The sequence below is a fragment of the Salvelinus fontinalis genome, chromosome 14 (assembly GCF_029448725.1).
Source record: "Salvelinus fontinalis isolate EN_2023a chromosome 14, ASM2944872v1, whole genome shotgun sequence".
NCBI lineage: Eukaryota > Metazoa > Chordata > Actinopteri > Salmoniformes > Salmonidae > Salvelinus > Salvelinus fontinalis.
Genome location: NC_074678.1, coordinates 4,383,780 through 4,405,229, shown reverse-complemented (window position 1 = coordinate 4,405,229; position 21,450 = coordinate 4,383,780). Strand labels below are relative to the sequence as shown.

Genomic DNA, 21,450 nt, shown 5'->3' with positions numbered 1-21,450 from the left:
AGTGTATATATACAACATATCTGATTTCTAGATGTATGTATGTTTACCTTATTCCAGTGTTCAGACCGTCAGTCTGCCAGGGAGTATCAGATGTCTTTACTGTGTCAGTCTGCCAGGGAGTATCTATCAGATGTCTTTACTGTGTCAGTCTGCCAGGGAGTGTCTATCAAATGTCTTTACTGCGTCAGTCTGCCAGGGAGTATCTATCAAATGTCTTTACTGCGTCAGTCTGCCAGGGATTATCTATCAGATGCCTTTACTGCGTTAGTCTGCCAGGGATTGTCTATCAGATGTCTTTACTGTGTCAGTCTGCCAGGGAGTATCTATCAGATGTCTTTAGTGCGTCAGTCTGCCAGGGAGTATCTATCAGATGTCTGTACTGCGTCAGTCTGCCAGGGAGTGTCTATCAGATGTCTTTACTGCGTCAGTCTGCCAGGGAGTATCTATCAGATGTCTTTACTGCGTCAGTCTGCCAGGGAGTATCTATCAGATGTCTTTACTGCATCAGTCTGCCAGGGAGTGTCTATCAAATGTCTTTACTGTGTCAGTCTGCCAGGGAGTATCTATCAAATGTCTTTACTGCGTCAGTCTGCCAGGGAGTATCTATCAGATGTCTTTACTGCATCAGTCTGCCAGGGAGTATCTATCAGATGTCTTTACTGCATCAGTCTGCCAGGGAGTGTTTATCAGATGTCTTTACTGCATCAGTCTGCCAGGGAGTATCTATCAGATGTCTTTACTGCATCAGTCTGCCAGGGAGTGTCTATCAAATGTCTTTACTGCGTCAGTCTGCCAGGGAGTGTCTATCAAATGTCTTTACTGCGTCAGTCTGCCAGGGAGTATCTATCAGATGTCTTTACTGCGTCAGTCTGCCAGGGAGTATCTATCAGATGTCTTTACTGTGTCAGTCTGCCAGGGAGTGTCTATCAGATGTCTTTACTGCATCAGTCTGCCAGGGAGTATCTATCAGATGTCTGTACTGCGTCAGTCTGCCAGGGAGTATCTATCAGATGTCTTTACTGCGTCAGTCTGCCAGGGAGTATCTATCAGATGTCTGTACTGCATCAGTCTGCCAGGGAGTATCTATCAGATGTCTTTACTGCGTCAGTCTGCCAGGGAGTGTCTATCAAATGTCTTTACTGCGTCAGTCTGCCAGGGAGTATCTATCAGATGTCTTTACTGCGTCAGTCTGCCAGGGAGTATCTATCAGATGTCTTTACTGCGTCAGTCTGCCAGGGAGTATCTATCAGATGTCTTTACTGTGTCAGTCTGCCAGGGAGTATCTATCAGATGTCTTTACTGCGTCAGTCTGCCAGGGAGTATCTATCAGATGTCTTTACTGTGTCAGTCTGCCAGGGAGTATCTATCAAATGTCTTTACTGCGTCAGTCTGCCAGGAAGTATCTATCAGATGTCTTTACTGCTGGCTTTTTGACTTACACTCTTAGATCTGCCTTATGGACGTTTGAGTTTTTGGCCTCACGAAGCTTTTCCCATTTGTAAATCCGATTTGTAAAACAGCTTTCAACTTTTCAGGACACCATACAACATTAAAAACAGACATATTCACTTGCAGTACAAGTTCCGTTTTTAGTATGAAATGGAAAAATTATAATATTCTAAATATGACATTTTGTATTTGTGCCCCAAGAGGACTAATGTTTCTGTTTGCAATCATATGTTATTTTGGTCCTACATTTTCCTCATGCTTTTGACTTTCCCACATTTGAAAATCAAGTTGATGGCCAACCAGACACTCTCTGGGGCATAGTAGCAGGCCTTGCCAAACCTTTAACCTTGACCCTGACTGTCTGTCATTAAAGTGGGATACAGACTGCAGAGAAGGACCACGTTTACATGCTCACAGTTTTCCCAGATAGTAGCTCGTATCACGCTTAAGGTCTTATGCGGGATAAGCTGTTTACATGCACCTCTTGATATCCCGCTCACAAGTATCCCTGTTTCCATGAATAAACAGAATATTCTTCATTTAAGTTCATAAGGGTAAAATGGAATAGTAACTGAAATCTGGACACTGACTGTATGCCCATAACCTCTCACATGTAATATAATATTAACTCATGCAGAATTATGCATTTCTTGCAGAAAAATTCGACAAAAAAAAATGTACATTTTGTCTCGGGAACAGGAGTAGGGAAATACGATTTCTTTCAGCATCTCTTGAGAAAACACAAGTGTGCTGTGCATATAACTGTTATATTTGACACTATTATGCAAGCAGACAGTTTTTCAACCACAAAGTTATGCACCCAAGACAAACTGAAGTCTTATCAGAAACTTGTTTCATAGTCTTCTCAGCTTTTCATTTCCTTAAAACTGGTCAAGCTGATGACATTTGTACATTTTTGCTATGGGAACAATCTTTCCACTGTTTTGAAATGTATTGTATTTTCTCCCCGGTCCCTAAACGAAACAGACAACTTTGCCGGTGTAAACTAGATTACTAATGCATTCATTCTATCTATGTAAGACTGTTCCTAGGTCGTCATTGAAAATAAGAATTTGTTTTTAACTGATTTGCCTAGTTAAATAAAGGTCAAATTAAATTCAGCTGAGCCCTAGTTCATTTAGTCTTCTGGGGCAACAATTTATGACAGAAATGTAGCTGCGTGTATCAAACTATAGTTGACAAACAAATGGCCTATGTCTGAAATTATAGTAATATGGCCGACCAAATGTCTGAAATTATAGTAATATGGCCTACCAAATGTCTGAAATTATAAGCAGAAACATATAAGCAGAAACATATCTAAATGAGGGTGAAAGTAGCCTAAGCCAGTAGACTATACGGTCCAGAATGGAGTAGCAGCAAAACTATTTATGATGGAATTAGTATGGTGGATCAAACTGAGCAGGTAACCTACTTTTTAAAATGATTTGTTTGACAATCAGATGAAAACATTATCACACAACACCAATGATATGTGAAACTGACCCTGTGCAGACCGCAAAAACACTAAACGGGATAAGATGTTTACATGCCAGAGTATCCCGTCTAAGAACAGCAAATATCAGGCATCTTATCCAGGTTTCTCATGACCGGGAGACGTTGTTTTTTGGGGTTAATGTAAATGGGATATGACGTTAAGTATCCCGAATAATAACAGGATATTAGTGTGTAAACGTGATCAATGACTAGGGCTGGTGTGACTAGGGCTGGTGTCTCTAGGGCTGGTGTCTCTAGGGCTGGTGTGACTAGGGCTGGTGTCTCTAGGGCTGGTGTGACTAGGGCTGGTGTGACTAGGGCTGATGTCTCTAGGGCTGGTGTGACTAGGGCTGGTGTGACTAGGGCTGGTGTGACTAGGGCTGGTGTCTCTAGGGCTGGTGTCTCTAGGGCTGGTGTGACTAGGGCTGGTGTGTCTAGGGCTGGTGTGACTAGGGCTTGTGAGGTCCTAAGACTGAGGCTGGTGTGTCAAGGGCTGGTGTGTCAAGGGCTGGTGTGTCAAGGGCTGGTGTGACTAGGGCTGGTGTGACTAGGGCTGGTGTGACTAGGGCTTGTGAGGTCCTAAGACTGAGGCTGGTGTGTCAAGGGCTGGTGTGTCAAGGGCTGGTGTGTCAAGGGCTGGTGTGACTAGGGCTGGTGTGACTAGGGCTGGTGTGACTAGGGCTGGTGTGACTAGGGCTTGTGAGGTCCTAAGACTGAGGCTGGTGTGTAGTGGTGCGTTCTCCTGATGTTTTGGCTGTAGAGTTGATCAACTCTGTCAAAATATATTACATCTGTTGTGCATTCTTGTACTGCAAGAATGCACATGTTTGATTCCTGTGAAAACAAAAGCTCAACTGCATATTCATGCAAATGTCCCTGAGGAAAGGAGTTTAGAATCCGTTCTGGTGATTGTTGTATACAGCGGAGCCTGTAACTGAAGTAAATATTGTATTTGTCTCTCTCTCTCCCCCACAGGAGCCCAGGTAATGAGCTGCAGGTGTACTACGCTCCTCACCGCACCTACAACGACTTCTTTGACGAGATTCATCGCCGTGGAGACACCTTCTACGTGGTGTCTTTCCGCAGGGTGAGTTTGGAATGACTTTAGAACGTTCGTTCATTTGATTTAAGTTATTTATACATATTATACCACTTCAAAGGTAACCTGAACATAATCTATACCTGCTGGCTAGTTCACATAAAATAATGTTTGATAGTTGATTTATATTACTGAGTAGATGTCACCTAAGGGGGGGGGGTTTAGTAGCAGGCTTCCAGGGACGTTATTTCCATGTCCCTAGGGCTGGTTAGAGAAACGCTGCAAACGCTGATGGGATACATATGGATCGACTTATGGATTATTAATAACATGTAAAAGGAAAAACACTGCAAATGTTTGCTCCGCTCTTCTTGGCCACCCTGTGTGCTCCTCACTCTTCTCTAAAGGAGAGACCTGATGTTTTCTCTCGAAGAGAGAGGGAACAGTGAGATGCCTCAAATGTGACTCAAATGTACATGTCTGGGATGTATTGTCTAGGTAGAACGTCACAGATGCAGGGTGAAAGCCTGTTACATGTCTGTGATGTATTGTCTAGGTAGAACGTCACAGATGCAGGGTGAAAGCCTGTTACATGTCTGTGATGTATTGTCTAGGTAGAACGTCACAGATGCAGGGTGAAAGCCTGTACATGTCTGTGATGTATTGTCTAGGTAGAACGTCACAGATGCAGGGTGAAAGCCTGTAAAGTCATCAGACACTTGAGAGAGGCTATTAGGCCTAATCTACATCCAGGGGCCAGGTCCAAGACGTTAGCATCAGTCAGCTCACACCTCTGTCTGTGTTAAGGTCTGGATTTGGGTGGGAAGGAAAGGAAGGGTGTAGTTCCTCTTTCCAGCCTATCCCCAGGCCATTCATAATCATCAGTTAAACCGTGTCTAGAGGTTACTCTCTGCTTTTGTGATGAAACAACGGTGTGGTTGAATTTATTCTGCCGCTGTGTCTTCTTGTTGCCTCGTCCCAAGGCCTATATATCACGGTGGCAAGGCATATGAAGACAGTTTGTCTGTTAACGTTGGTTATACAATTATTGCATCTGAGCTCCTAGAGTGTACGACTCTCCTCTTTTCTTTTTCAAGTCCTATGAACTCTCAGGTTATACAGCGAACAACGTACTTAGCAAAGAACAGGTTGTAATATGGAGATTTCTTCTGGAGAAAGCTTCCCCGGTGATTTTACCCGACCTCCACTACTGAATTGAACTTTGTTTTACCTGAGAGAGTCTGACCACCAATCAGAGACCTCTGTGATGACACACCTAATGATGACCACCAATCAGAGACCTCTATGATGACACACCAAATGTGTTTGATGGATCATTTTTGTCTTCTTCTAATGCCTCTTAAGAGGAAAGTAATAGAAGAGTAACCGAAAGTAATCCGATTACGTTACTGAGTTTGGGTAATCTGAAAGTTACGTTACTGATATCGATTTTGGACAGGTTAACAAGTAACTGTAACGGATTCCATTTAGAAAGTAACCTACCCAACCCTGGCGAGCAGACACAGCTCTACGTAACCTAGCCTGGATTGACCTCTCCCGTACACACTTCTTGTGCTCTAGCTCTGACTAAACAAAAGGAAACCAAGTCTGTTAAATGTTGCACAAGTTTCCATGAATTATAATTACTTCCATAAAGCCCTGGATCCTCATGTTCTCGGTTCCATCCCTTTGTAGACTATACTGCTGCACTTTCAGACACTCTAAACTGGGCCAAGGACTGAAAAAAAGGACACTTAATGACATTGTTTATTGGAAAAATAGCTAACATTAGGTAATGACTAATTGCAGTCAAAAACAGGCTTGTAAATTTGAAACTCTTCCTGCCGTCCGTTCAAACAAAGACGTGTTCATGGTCCTGGGGCCAAGGCTGAGTCGGAACAGACCGGAGGATTAAAACTGACCTGCTTCTCACCACCTCTAGGCTCTCTCTCTTTCTCTTTCTTTTTCTCTCGCACTCTCTAATTCAAGCTGCTTTATTGCCGTGAGCAACAATGTATACAATATACATACATCACGCTCTCCGCAGCCGATATGAGTAAGACCTTTAAACAGGTCAACATTCACAAGGCCGCAGGGCCAGACGAATTACCAGGACGTGTACAGCGAGCATGTGCTGACCAACTGGCAAGTGTCTTCACTGACATTTTTAACCTCTCCCTGTCCGAGTCTGTAATACCAACATGTTTCAAGCAGGCCACCATAGTCCATGTGCCCAAGAACACTAAGGTAAACTGCCTAAATGACTACCGACCCATAGCACTCACATCTGTATCCATGAAGTGCTTTGAAAGGCTGGTCATGGCTCACATCAACACAATTATCCCAGAAACCCTAGACCCAATTCAATTTGCATACCGCCCCAACAGATCCATAGATGATGCAATCTCTGTTGCTCTCCACACTGCCCTTTCACACCTGGACAGAAGGAACATCTGTATCAGAATGCTGTTCATTGACTACAGCTCAGCGTTCAACACCATAGTGCCCACAAAGCTCATCACTAAGCTAAGGACCCTGGGACTAAATACCTCACTCTGCAACTGGATCCTGGACTTCCTGACGGGCCACCCCCGGGTGGTGAGGGTAGGTAACAACACATCCGCCACGCTGATCCTCAACACAGGGGCCCCTCAGGGGTGCATGCTCAATCCCCTCCTGTACTCCCTGTTCACTCATGACTGCACGGCCAGGCACGACTCCAACACCATCATTAAATTTGCCGATCACACAAGTGGTAGGCCTGATCACTGACAATGATGAGACAGCCTATAGGGAGGAGGTCAGAGACCTGGCCGTGTGGTGCCAGGACAACAACCTTTTCCCTCAACGTGATTAAAGCAAAGGAGATGATTGTGGACTACAGGAAAAAGAGGACCAAGCACACCCCCATTCTCATCAAAGGGGCTGCCGAGGAGCAGGTTGAGAGCTTCAAGTTCCTTGGCACACCAAGACAGTCGTGAAGAGGGCATGACTAAACCTATTCCCCCCCAGGAGACTGAAAAGATTTGGCATGGGTCCTCCGATCCTCAAAAGGTTCTACAGCTGCACCATCGAGAGCATCCTGACTGGTTGCATCACTACCTGGTATGGCACCTGCTCGGCCTCCGACCGCAAGGCACTACAGAGGGTAGTGCGAACGGCCCAGTACATCACTGGGGCCAAGCTTCCTGCCATCCAGGACCTCTATACCAGGCGGTGTCAGAGGAAGGCCCTAAAAATTGTCAAATCCACCCTAGTCATAGACTGTTCTCTCTGCTACCGCATTTAATTACTTGTTACCTTTATCTGTTATTCTTATCCTTTTTTATTTATTTACTGCATTGTGGGTTAGGGGCTCGTAAGTAAGCACTGTAAGGTCTACACCTGTTGTAGTCGGCACACGTGACTAATACAATTTGATTTGACGTTGTAATAAAATAATGAATTATAATCATTTTAAAGTGATTAGTTACTATAAGAATACATCATTTAAAATAACAATCAAATAGTATCAGTGAAGAGTAATAGGAAAATCTACTAAATAATATGGACTACTACTATTATTACTACTAAAATGAATGAATGAATGCTACCACTACTATTATTTACACTAATACTACAACTACCATTACCTCTGGTATCATTTATCTCTAATATCTCTACTACTACCATTACCTCTGATATCATTTATCTCTAATATCTCTACTACCATTACCACTGGTATCATTTATCTCTAATATCTCTACTGCTACCATTTACCTCTGGTATCATTTATCTCTAATATCTCTACTACTACCATTACCTCTGGTATCATTTATCTCTAATATCTCTACTACAACCATTACCACTGGTTCATTTCTACCTCTATCTATACTATCATTACCACTATCATTTATCTCTAATATCTCTACTACCATTACCACTGGTTTCATTTCTACCTCTATCTCTACTACCATTACCACTGGTATCATTTCTACCTCTATCTCTACTACCATTACCACTGGTATCATTTCTACCTCTATCTCTACTACCATTACCTCTGGTATCATTTATCTCTAATATCTCTACTACAACCATTACCACTGGTATCATTTCTACCTCTTTCTCTACTACCATTACCACTGGTATCATTTATTTCTAATATCTCTACTACTACCATTACCACTAGTATCATTTCTACCTCTAATATCTCTACTACCATTACCACTAGTATCATTTCTACCTCTGATATCTCTACTACTACCATTACCACAAGTATCATTTCTACCTCTAATATCTCTACTACCATTACCACTAGTATCATTTCTACCTCTGATATCTCTACTACTACCATTACCACTAGTATCATTTATCTCTACTACTACCATTACCACTAGTATCATTTCTACCTCTAATATCTCTACCACCACCATCATCATTACTCCTACTACTACTACTACCACCATCATCATTACTCCTACTACTACTACTACCAGCATCATCATTACTACTACTACTATTACTACCACCACCATCATTACCATTACCACTACCATCATCATTACTACTACTACTACTACTACCATCATCATTACTACTACCACTACCATCATCATTACTACTACCACTACCATCATCATTACTACTACTACTACTACTACTACCACCACTACCATCATCATTACTACTACTACTACTACCATCATCATTACTACTATCACCACCATCATCATTACTACCACCGCTACCATCATCATTACTACTACTACTACCACCACCATCATCATTACTACTACTACTACTACTACCATCATCATTACTACTATCACCACCATCATCATTACTACCACCGCTACCATCATCATTACTACTACTACTACCACCACCATCATCATTACTACTACTACTACTACTACCATCATCATTACTACTACCACCACCATCATCATTACTACCACCACTACCATCAGCATTACTACTACTACCACCACTACCATCATCATTACTACTACTACTACCACCACCATCATCATTACTACTACTACTACCACTACCATCATCATTACTACTACTACCACCACTACCATCATCATTACTACTACTACTACTACCACTACCATCATCATTACTACTACTACTACTACTACTACTACTACCACCACTACCATCATCATTACTACTACTACTACCACCACTACCATCATCATTACTACTACTACCACCACTACCACCACCATCATCATTACTACTACTACTACTACCGTCACTACCGTCATTACTACTACTACTACCACCACCATCATCATTACTACTACTACTACCACTACCATCATCATTACTACTACTACCACCACTACCATCATCATTACTACTACTACTACCACCACTACCATCATTACTACTACTACTACTACCGTCACTACCGTCATCATTACTATTACTACTACCATCACTACCATCATCATTACTACTACTACTACCACCACTACCATCATCATTACTACCACCACTACCATCATCATTACTACTACTACTACTACCACCACCACTACCATCATCATTACTACTACTACTACTACTACTACCACCACTACCATCATCATTACTACTACCATCATCATTACTACTACTACTACCACCACTACCATCATCATTACTACTACTACTACTACTACCACCACTACCATCATCATTACTACTACTACTACTACTACCACCACTACTACCATCATCATTACTTCTACTACTACTACTACCACCACTACCATCATCATTACTATTACTACTACCACCACTACCATTATTACTACCACTACTACCACCACCATCATCATTACTACTACCACTACCATCATCATTACTACTACTACCACCACTACCATCATCATTACTACCACCACTACCATCATCATTACTACTACTACTACTACCACCACTACCATCATCATTACTACCACCACTACCATCATCATTACTACTACCACTACCATCATCATTACTACTACCACTACCACCACCACTACCATCATCATTACTACTACCACTACCATCATCATTACTACTACCACTACCATCATCATTACTACTACTACCACCACTACCATCATCATTACTACCACCACTACCATCATCATTACTACTACTACTACTACTACTACCACTACCATCATCATTACTACCACCACTACCATCATCATTACTACTACCACTACCATCATCATTACTACTACTACTACCACCACCACTACCATCATCATTACTACTACTACTACCACCACCACTACCATCATCATTACTACTACTACTACCACCACCACTACCATCATCATTACTACTACTACTACCACTACCATCATCATTACTACTACCACTACCATCATCATTACTACCACCACTACCATCATCATTACTACTACTACTACCACTACCATCATCATTACTACTACTACTACCATCATCATTACTACTACTACTACCACCACCACTACCATCATCATTACTACTACTACTACCACCACCACTACCATCATCATTACTACTACTACTACCACTACCATCATCATTACTACTACCACTACCATCATCATTACTACCACCACTACCATCATCATTACTACTACTACTACCACTACCATCATCATTACTACCACCACTACCATCATCATTACTACTACTACTACTACCACCACTACCATCATCATTACTACTACTACTACCACCACCACTACCATCATCATTACTACTACTACTACCACCACCACTACCATCATCATTACTACTACTACTACTACTACCACCACTACCATCATCATTACTACTACTACTACCACTACCATCATCATTACTACTACTACTACCACCACCACTACCATCATCATTACTACTACTACTACCACTACCATCATCATTACTACCACCACTACCATCATCATTACTACTACTACTACCACTACCATCATCATTACTACTACTACTACCACCACCACTACCATCATCATTACTACTACTACTACCACCACCACTACCATCATCATTACTACTACTACTACCACCACCACTACCATCATCATTACTACTACTACTACCACTACCATCATCATTACTACCACCACTACCATCATCATTACTACTACTACTACCACTACCATCATCATTACTACCACCACTACCATCATCATTACTACTACTACTACCACCACCACTACCATCATCATTACTACTACTACCACCACTACCATCATCATTACTACTACTACTACCACTACCATCATCATTACTACTACTACCACCACTACCATCATCATTACTACTACTACTACCACTACCATCATCATCATTACTACCACCACCACCACCATCATCATTACTACTACTACTACTACCGTCACTACCGTCATCATTACTATTACTACTACCATCACTACCATCATCATTACTATTACTACTACCACTACCATCATCATTACTACTACTACCACCACTACCATCATCATTACTACTACTACCACCACTACCATCATCATTACTACTACTACTACTACTACTACTACTACTACTACTACTACTACCACCACTACCATCATCATTACTACTACTACTACTACCACCACTACCATCATCATTACTACTACTACTACTACCACCACTACCATCATCATTACTACTACTACTACTACCACCACTACCATCATCATTACTACTACTACTACTACTACCACCACTACCATCATCATTACTACTACTACTACTACTACTACCACCACTACCATCATCATTACTACTACTACTACTACCACCACTACCATCATCATTACTACTACTACTACTACCACCACTACCATCATCATTACTACTACTACTACTACTACTACCACCACTACCACCATCATTACTACTACTACCACCACTACCATCCTCATTACTACTATCACCACCATCATCATTACTACTACTACCATCATCATTACTACTACTACTACCACTACCATCATCACTACTACCATCATCATTATTACTACCACCACCACTACCATCATCATTACTACTACTACCATCATCATTACTACTACTACCACCACTACCATCATCACTACTACCATCATCATTACTACTACTACCACCACTACCATCATCATTACTACTACTACTACTACTACTACCACCACTACCATCATCATTACTACTACCACTACTACCACCACTACCATCATCATTACTACTACTACTACTACCACCACTACCATCATCATTACTACTACTACTACTACCACCACTACCATCATCATTACTACTACTACTACTACCACCACTACCATCATCATTACTACTACTACTACCACCACTACCATCATCATTACTACTACTACTACCACCACTACCATCACCATTACTACTACTACTACTACCACCACTACCATCACCATTACTACTACTACTACCACCACTACCATCATCATTACTACTACTACTACCACCACTACCATTATTACTACTACTACTACCACCACCACCATCATTACTACTACTACTACCATCATCATTACTACTACTACTACCATCATCATTACTACTACTACTACCACCACTACCATCATCATTACTACTACTACTACCACCACTACCATCACCATTACTACTACTACTACCACCACCATCATCATTACTACTACTACTACCACCACCACTACCATCATCATTACTACTACTACTACCACCACCATCATCATTACTACTACTACTACCACCACCACTACCATCATCATTACTACTACTATTACCACTACCATCATCATTACTACTACCATCATCATTACTACTACTACTACCACCACCACTACCATCATCATTACTACTACTACTACCACCACCACTACCATCATCATTACTACTACTATTACCACTACCATCATCATTACTACTACCATCATCATTACTACTACCATCATCATTACTACTACTATTACCACTACCATCATCATTACTACTACTACCATCATCATTACTACCACCACTACCATCATCATTACTACTACTACTACTACTACTACCACCACCACTACCATTGCTACTACTACCACCACTACCATCATCATTACTACTACTACTACTACTACTACCACCACTACCATTGCTACTACTACCACCACTACCATCATCATTACTACTACTACCACCACTACCATCATCATTACTACTACTACCACCACTACCATCATCATTACTACTACTACCACCACTACCATCAGCATTACTACTACTACTACTACCACTACCATCATCATTACTACTACTACCACCACTACCATCAGCATTACTACTACTACTACTACTACCACTACCATCATCATTACTACTACTACTACCACTACCACCACTACCACCACCATCATCATTACTACTACTACTACCACCGCTACCACCATCATTACTACTACTACCACCACTACCATCAGCATTACTACTACTACTACTACTACCACTACCATCATCATTACTACTACTACTACCACTACCACCACTACCACCACCATCATCATTACTACTACTACTACTACCACCACCATCATCATTACTACTACTACCACCACTACCACCACCATCATCATTACTACTACTACTACCACCGCTACCACCATCATTACTACTACTACCACCACCACCATCATTACTACTACTACTACCACCACCACCATCATTACTACTACTACTACCATCATCATTACTACCACTACCACCACCATCATCATTACTACTACTACCATCACTACCACCACCATCATCATTACTACTACTACTACCACCGCTACCACCATCATTACTACTACTACTACCACCACTACCATCATCATTACTACTACTACTACCACCACTACCATCATCATTACTACTACTACCACCACTACCATCATCATTACTGATACTACTACTACCATCATCATTACTACTACTACTACCACCACTACATCATCATTACTACTACTACTACCACCACTACCATCATCATTACTACTACTACCACCACCACCACCATCATCATTACTGATACTACTACTACCATCATCATTACTACTACTACTACCACCACTACCATCATCATTACTACCACCACCACCATCATCATTACTACTACTACTACCACCACTACCATCATTACTACTACTACCACCACCATCATTACTATTACTACTACCACCACTACCACCATTAGTATTACTACTACCACCATTACTATTACTACTACCACCACTACCCTCATTACTACTACTATTACTACTACCACCACTACCCTCATTACTACTACTACTACCACCACCATTACTACTACTACTACCACCACTACCATCAGTGCTACTACTACTACCACCACTACCCTCATTACTACTACTACTACCACCACCATTACTACTACTACTACTACCACCACTACCATCAGTGCTACTACTACTACCACCACTACCATCATTACTATTGCTGCTACCACCACTACCATCATTACTATTACTACTACCACCACTACCATCATTACTACTACTACTACCACTACCATCATTACTATTACTACCACCGCCACTACCATCATTACTATTACTACTACCACCACCACCACTACCATCATCATTACTACTACTACTACTTCTACCACCACTACCATTATTACTACTACCACCACTACCATCATCATTACTATTACTACTTCTTCTACCACCACTACCATCATCATTACTACTACTACTACTACTACCACCACTACCATCACCATTACTACTACCACTACTACCACCACATTACTACTACTACTACTACTACTACTACCACCATCAGCATTACTACTACAACTACTACTACCACCACCACTACATCATTACTATTACTACTACCACTACCACCATTACAATTATTTTCTACCACCATTACAATTATTACTACCACCACTACCACCATTACTATTACTACTACTACCACCACTACCATCATTACTATTACCACCACTACCATCAGTACTATTACTATTACTACCTCCACCACTACCATCATTACTATTACCACCACTACCATTATTATTATTACTACTACCACCACTACCACCATTACTATTACTACTACTACCACCACTACCACCATTACTATTACTACCACTACCATCAGTACTATTACTATTACTACCTCCACCACTACCATCATTACTATTACCACCACTACCATTATTATTATTACTACTACCACCACTACCACCATTACTATTACTACTAACACTATTACTACTACCACCATTACTATTACTACTACTACCACTACCATCATTACTATTACTACTACCACCACCACCACTACCATCATCATTACTACTACTACTACTTCTACCACCACTACCATCATCATTACTACTACTACTACTTCTACCACCACTACCATTATTACTACTACCACCACCACCACTACCATCATCATTACTACTACTACTACTACTTCTCCCACCACTACCATCATCATTACTACTACTACTACCACCACTACCATCACCATTACTACCACCACATTACTACTACTACTACTACTACTACTACTACCACCACCACTACCATCATTACTATTACTACTACCACTACCACCATTACAATTATTTTCTACCACCATTACTATTACTACTACTACCACCACTACCATCATTACTATTACTACTACCACCATTACAATTATTACTACCACCACTACCACCATTACTATTACTACCACTACCATCAGTACTATTACTATTACTACCTCCACCACTACCATCATTACTATTACCACCACTACCATTATTATTATTAATACTACTACCACCATTACTATTACTACTACTACCACTACCATCATTACTATTACTACTACCACCACCACCACTACCATCATCATTACTACTACTACTACTTCTACCACCACTACCATCATCATTACTACTACTACTACTTCTACCACCACTACCATTATTACTACTACCACCACCACCACTACCATCATCATTACTACTACTACTACTACTTCTCCCACCACTACCATCATCATTACTACTACTACTACCACCACTACCATCACCATTACTACCACCACATTACTACTACTACTACTACTACTACTACTACCACCACCACTACCATCATTACTATTACTACTACCACTACCACCATTACAATTATTTTCTACCACCATTACTATTACTACTACTACCACCACTACCATCATTACTATTACTACTACCACCATTACAATTATTACTACCACCACTACCACCATTACTATTACTACCACTACCATCAGTACTATTACTATTACTACCTCCACCACTACCATCATTACTATTACCACCACTACCATTATTATTATTAATACTACCACCACTACCACCATTACTATTACTACTAACACTATTACTACTACCACCATTACTATTACTACTAACACTATTACTACTACCACCATTACTATTACTACCACCACCACTACCATTATTACTACTACCACCACTACCATCATTACTATTAGCATCATTACTACTACTACTACCACCACTACCATCATTACTACTACCACCACTACCATCATTACTATTAGCATCATTACTATTACTACTACCACCACTACCATCATTACTATTACTACTACCACCACTACCATCATTACTATTAGCATCATTACTATTACTACTACCACCACTACCATCATTACTATTAGCATCATTACTATTACTACTACCACCACCACAACCATTATTACTACCGCCACCACTACCATCCTTACTATTACTACTACCGCCACCACTACCATTATTACTACCACCACCACTACCATCCTTACTATTACTACTACCACCACCACAACCATTATTACTACCGCCACCACTACCATCATTACTATTACTACTACCACCACCACAACCATTATTACTACCGCCACCACTACCATCCTTACTATTACTACTACCACCACCACTACCATTATTACTACCACCACCACTACCATCATCACTACTACTACTACTACCACCATCATCACTACTACTACTACTACTACTACTACCACCACCACTACCATCATTACTATTACAACCACTACTATTATTACTACTACCATCATTACTACTACTACTACCACCACTACTAGCATTACTATTACTACCACTACCATCATTACTATTACTACTACCACCACTACCATCATCACTACTACTACTACTACTACTACCACCATCATCACTACTACTACTACTATTACTACCACCACCACTACCATTATTACTACTACCATCACTACCATTATTACTACTACCACCACTACCATCATTACTACTGCATTACCATCACCTCTATTACTCGTACAGCTGCTATTTGTAGTAATAATCACAACAATAATGATTATGATGATGATAATAACAATAATACTAAAAATAAGTAAGTTACTTCTTACTGTGCAGACGTTATTATTCAGCGTCCCTCAGGCTATGGCAGGCATCCAATGATTGCTAAGGTCAGGGTTCATGTCATGAACTGTTGTCACAAAGGAAATCACAAACAAACCCTTGTTGAGGAAGTGTTGACATGGCGACTACAGAAACCATGACGACCGTTGTGTTCTCTTTGGTCATTACATGTTGTTGATGGGAAGGAGATATTCTGACCTCAGTGAAGACTCCCTGTTTAAATGAAAGTTAAGGGCTTGATTCAATAAGTAGGACAGAAGATCCGCGTTATTGCTCGATTGACATTTAAAGGCAATGTTTCCGAGTTTGCGGAGACTGCATTCACGGTGAACGCTGCATATGTCGGCACAATCTAAAAATACCTTTACATTTAAACTGCGCTACTACAAAGCAGGTTTTCTACGCCACGGATTGAATCAAGCCCTGAATTGTAAAAAAATCTGAAGGTCAAGTGCCAATCTATCTGGTTACAGAAGGAACTGAGCAGGACTGGACTGGACAGCGTAGTCTGACCAGGGAAAGACCACTAACCTCTGCCCTGTCTAACCTTTGACCTCAGTGCTCACTCGTCAATAGTCTTAAGCCTCTAAACCATACTTGTTCTCTGAGACACAGCCATATTGGATGTCTCTTCCTCATGATCTTTGTCGAGAGACAGCCATATTGGATGTCTCTTCCTCATGATCTTTGTCGAGACACAGCCATATTGGATGTCTCTTCCTCATGATCTCTGTCGAGACACAGCCATATTGGATGTCTCTTCCTCATGATCTTTGTCGAGACACAGCCATATTGGATGTCTCTTCCTCATGATCTCTGTCGAGACACAGCCATATTGGATGTCTCTTCCTCATGATCTCTGTCGAGACACAGCCATATTGGATGTCTCTTCCTCCATGATCTCTGTCGAGACACAGCCATATTGGATGTCTCTTCCTCCATGATCTCTGTCGAGACACAGCCATATTGGATGTCTCTTACTCATGATCTCTGTTGAGACACAGCCATATTCCTCATGATCTCTGAGGGAAAAGGTGGATCAGAAGTCTGACTTTATATTGGGATAGTTAATGGCTGACTTTTCCGCCCTTGCATCACGAGAGGCTTAAAGGGGATCAATTCTGTAATGATTTTATGAGAGAGGGGATGAAGGTAGAGATTGATGGGGGGAGTCTGAAACGGAGAAAGATGGAGGGATGGAGAGCGCTGAAGGAAGGGAACTCCTCTAGCTCTGTGACGTGCTGAGCCCACAGCATGTCACCCCGTTGTCCACGGTGATCGTTTACATTTTTACAGCCCTTTATTAGCTCTGCCGCTTTATTATTTGCTTGTGTTTTGTTTCCTGGGTTTCAGCAGGGTGTTTCCTGGGTTTCAGCAGGGTGTTTCCCTGAGAGGGGGTGTGGCTTCTGTTTTTGTTCCCCTTCGTGTGATGGTGATGTGACTGCCAAAGCCTGCCAAAGCTCTGGACTTCATTTGAGATTTGTTTTTGTTTTAAATCCAACACTTTCTATAGCTGACTAACTAGAGGCACTAATTCTTGCCTTCCGGTACTGTACTGTGGTCAGTCTCTGCACCCTGTATCCACTCTGACCCTGTGGACTGTAACGTTCAGAGCTGCCGCATTTATAGCTTTACGTTACCGGTAGTTTTGTGGCAGTGTGAAATGAGACTGAGGTGACGGGAAGAATAGATCTGGACAAAAGCCAGTCATTTTGCGGGCATGTCGCGGGCACCATCGTCTCAGTATGCTGTACCTGTGGCTTTACTGGCTTTATGGAAGTGTGAGCTGAGGTGAGGTCAGCGGTTCCTGTGACCGGCGTCCAGTAAAGTTCCAGCAACCTGCTCTGACCGTCGCCATGGTAGCAGCAGCCATGTCAGATTGGCAGGCAGCCTCTGCAGCAGGCAGGGCTCTGATGAGAAGAGCAGCAGGACTGGGGTCTAGTTCTTCAACTTAGTCTGATTTTCCTTAATGATATAACTGAAACGTAGACCTGGACCCATATCCACAAAGCTCTGAGTAAGAGTGCTGATCTGGGATCAGTTTAGCCTTTTAGATCATAATGAATAAGATTAGCCCCTCCCACTAGGCTTGGGCGGTATTCAGATTTTCATATCGTCATACCGTCCTTCTCCCATCCCGGGATTTAGGGTATTGCCGGCTTAGTACACAAGGGGGCGCTAAAAACGCAAGAAAACCCCATTGGGCCCCTATTACCAGAATGCTAGCAACATTTGCAAAAAATTATTGCGAAATCACAAAGACGTTGTTAGCTGAATGCTACGAGTGAAAAGTAATATAAACTAATTAGATAGACAGGCAAATACCAGCTTATAAAGTTATACAAGCATAGCTGGTAGCTACCGAAAGTCATTTTCAGTGAGTGTGGACATTTACAGGTGAAAGCGAATGAGAGAAAATGTTGCGACGCCATCTGAAGGAAGAGCAGCATGTGTACACGGAGCAGAGGGGAGAAGAACGGAGGAGGAGGGGAAAAAACGCCAGCAGGAAGCACAGGGACAAAATGGCAGCTCTACAGACAACTCATCCAGAGCTCTTTGAATTTCTGACAGAAAGCAATTAAGATATCTGATGGCAAACATTTAGCAGTGAATTGCATACAAGTGCAACGTCATCACCTCATATGAGCCGCACAATTAATGTATGTGTGTGTGTGTGTGTGTGTGTGTGTGTGTGTGTGTGTGTGTGTGTGTGTGTGTGTGTGTGTGTATGTATAACAACGCTATGGACTCACCAGCTCCCGCCATTTCCCGTTGTGCTATTTACAAATCAACACGTGACTGGCTCAACTGTTCTAGGGAACTACAGTAACCTTCATAATATATCAAATAATGTGACTGGTGAAATTAATAACCCAGTCTGCTTTATCTCCTAATGTATTGCACAAGTTGACTGGTCCCGTGTGGCTCAGTTGGTAGAGCATGGTAGAGCATGGCGCTTGCAACGCCAGGGTTGTGGGTTCAATTCCCACGGGGGGACCAGGGTTCAATTCCCACGGGGGGACCAGGATGAATATGTATGAACTTTCCAATTTGTAAGTCGCTCTGGATAAGAGCGTCTGCTAAATGACTTAAATGTTGACTGCAGGTATTAACTTAAAAATTAGCTACAAATATTCAGATTTATTGAAAAAACATTCCGTGGCCTTCTATTTACAGAATATACTGTATACCTCGCAAGCCGAACTCTGACTTTGTGGATACGGACCCTGTTCATTCTCTCTAGATTTTCAGTCTTTGTAGTGATCAACCATTTTGTAATGATCAACCATTTTGTGGTGATCAACCATTTTGTGGTGATCAACCATTTTGTGGTGATCAACCATTTTGTGGTGATCAACCATTTTGTGGTGATCAACCATTTTGTAATGATCAACCATTTTGTGGTGATCAACCATTTTGTAGTGATCAACCATTTTGTAATGATCAACCATTTTGTAATGATCAACCATTTTGTGGTGATCAACCATTTTGTAGTGATCAACCATTTTGTAGTGATCAACCATTTTGTAATGATCAACCATTTTGTGGTGATCAACCATTTTGTAATGATCAACCATTTTGTAGTGATCAACCATTTTGTAATGATCAACCATTTTGTAATGATCAACCATTTTGTGGTGATCAACCATTTTGTAGTGATCAACCATTTTGTAGTGATCAACCATTTTGTAATGATCAACCATTTTGTGGTGATCAACCATTTTGTAATGATCAACCATTTTGTGGTGATCAACCATTTTGTAATGATCAACCATTTTGTGGTGATCAACCATTTTGTAATGATCAACCATTTTGTGGTGATCAACCATTTTGTGGTGATCAACCATTTTGTAATGATCAACCATGTTGCCAAAACGTTGTCAATGTTGGTGCAGGAATAAACCCCAGAGCAGCAGAAGAACTCTCTCTCCTCTGCCTCTCTACCTCTCTCTGTCTCTCTCTCTCTTTCTCCCCTGTCTCTTCTCTCTCTTTCTCCCCCGTCTCTCTCTCTCCCCTGTCTCTCTCTCCC

The 21,450-nt window shown here is 41.4% G+C and overlaps 1 protein-coding gene across 2 annotated transcripts in view; it reads left to right on the top strand.

The window, feature by feature from the left end:
• The window catches only part of atf6 (activating transcription factor 6), a 105,262-nt gene that overhangs the window by 61,243 nt on the left and 22,569 nt on the right, over positions 1-21,450 (top strand). For both annotated transcript variants that reach the window (XR_008761902.1, XM_055943820.1), the window contains exon 14: positions 3,922-4,033. Coding sequence is in view for 1 of the 2 variants with exons in the window: in XM_055943820.1 (XP_055799795.1) it covers positions 3,922-4,033 (112 nt within the window). In the remaining variant the exon portion in view is untranslated. The remainder of the gene's footprint in view (positions 1-3,921; positions 4,034-21,450) is intronic.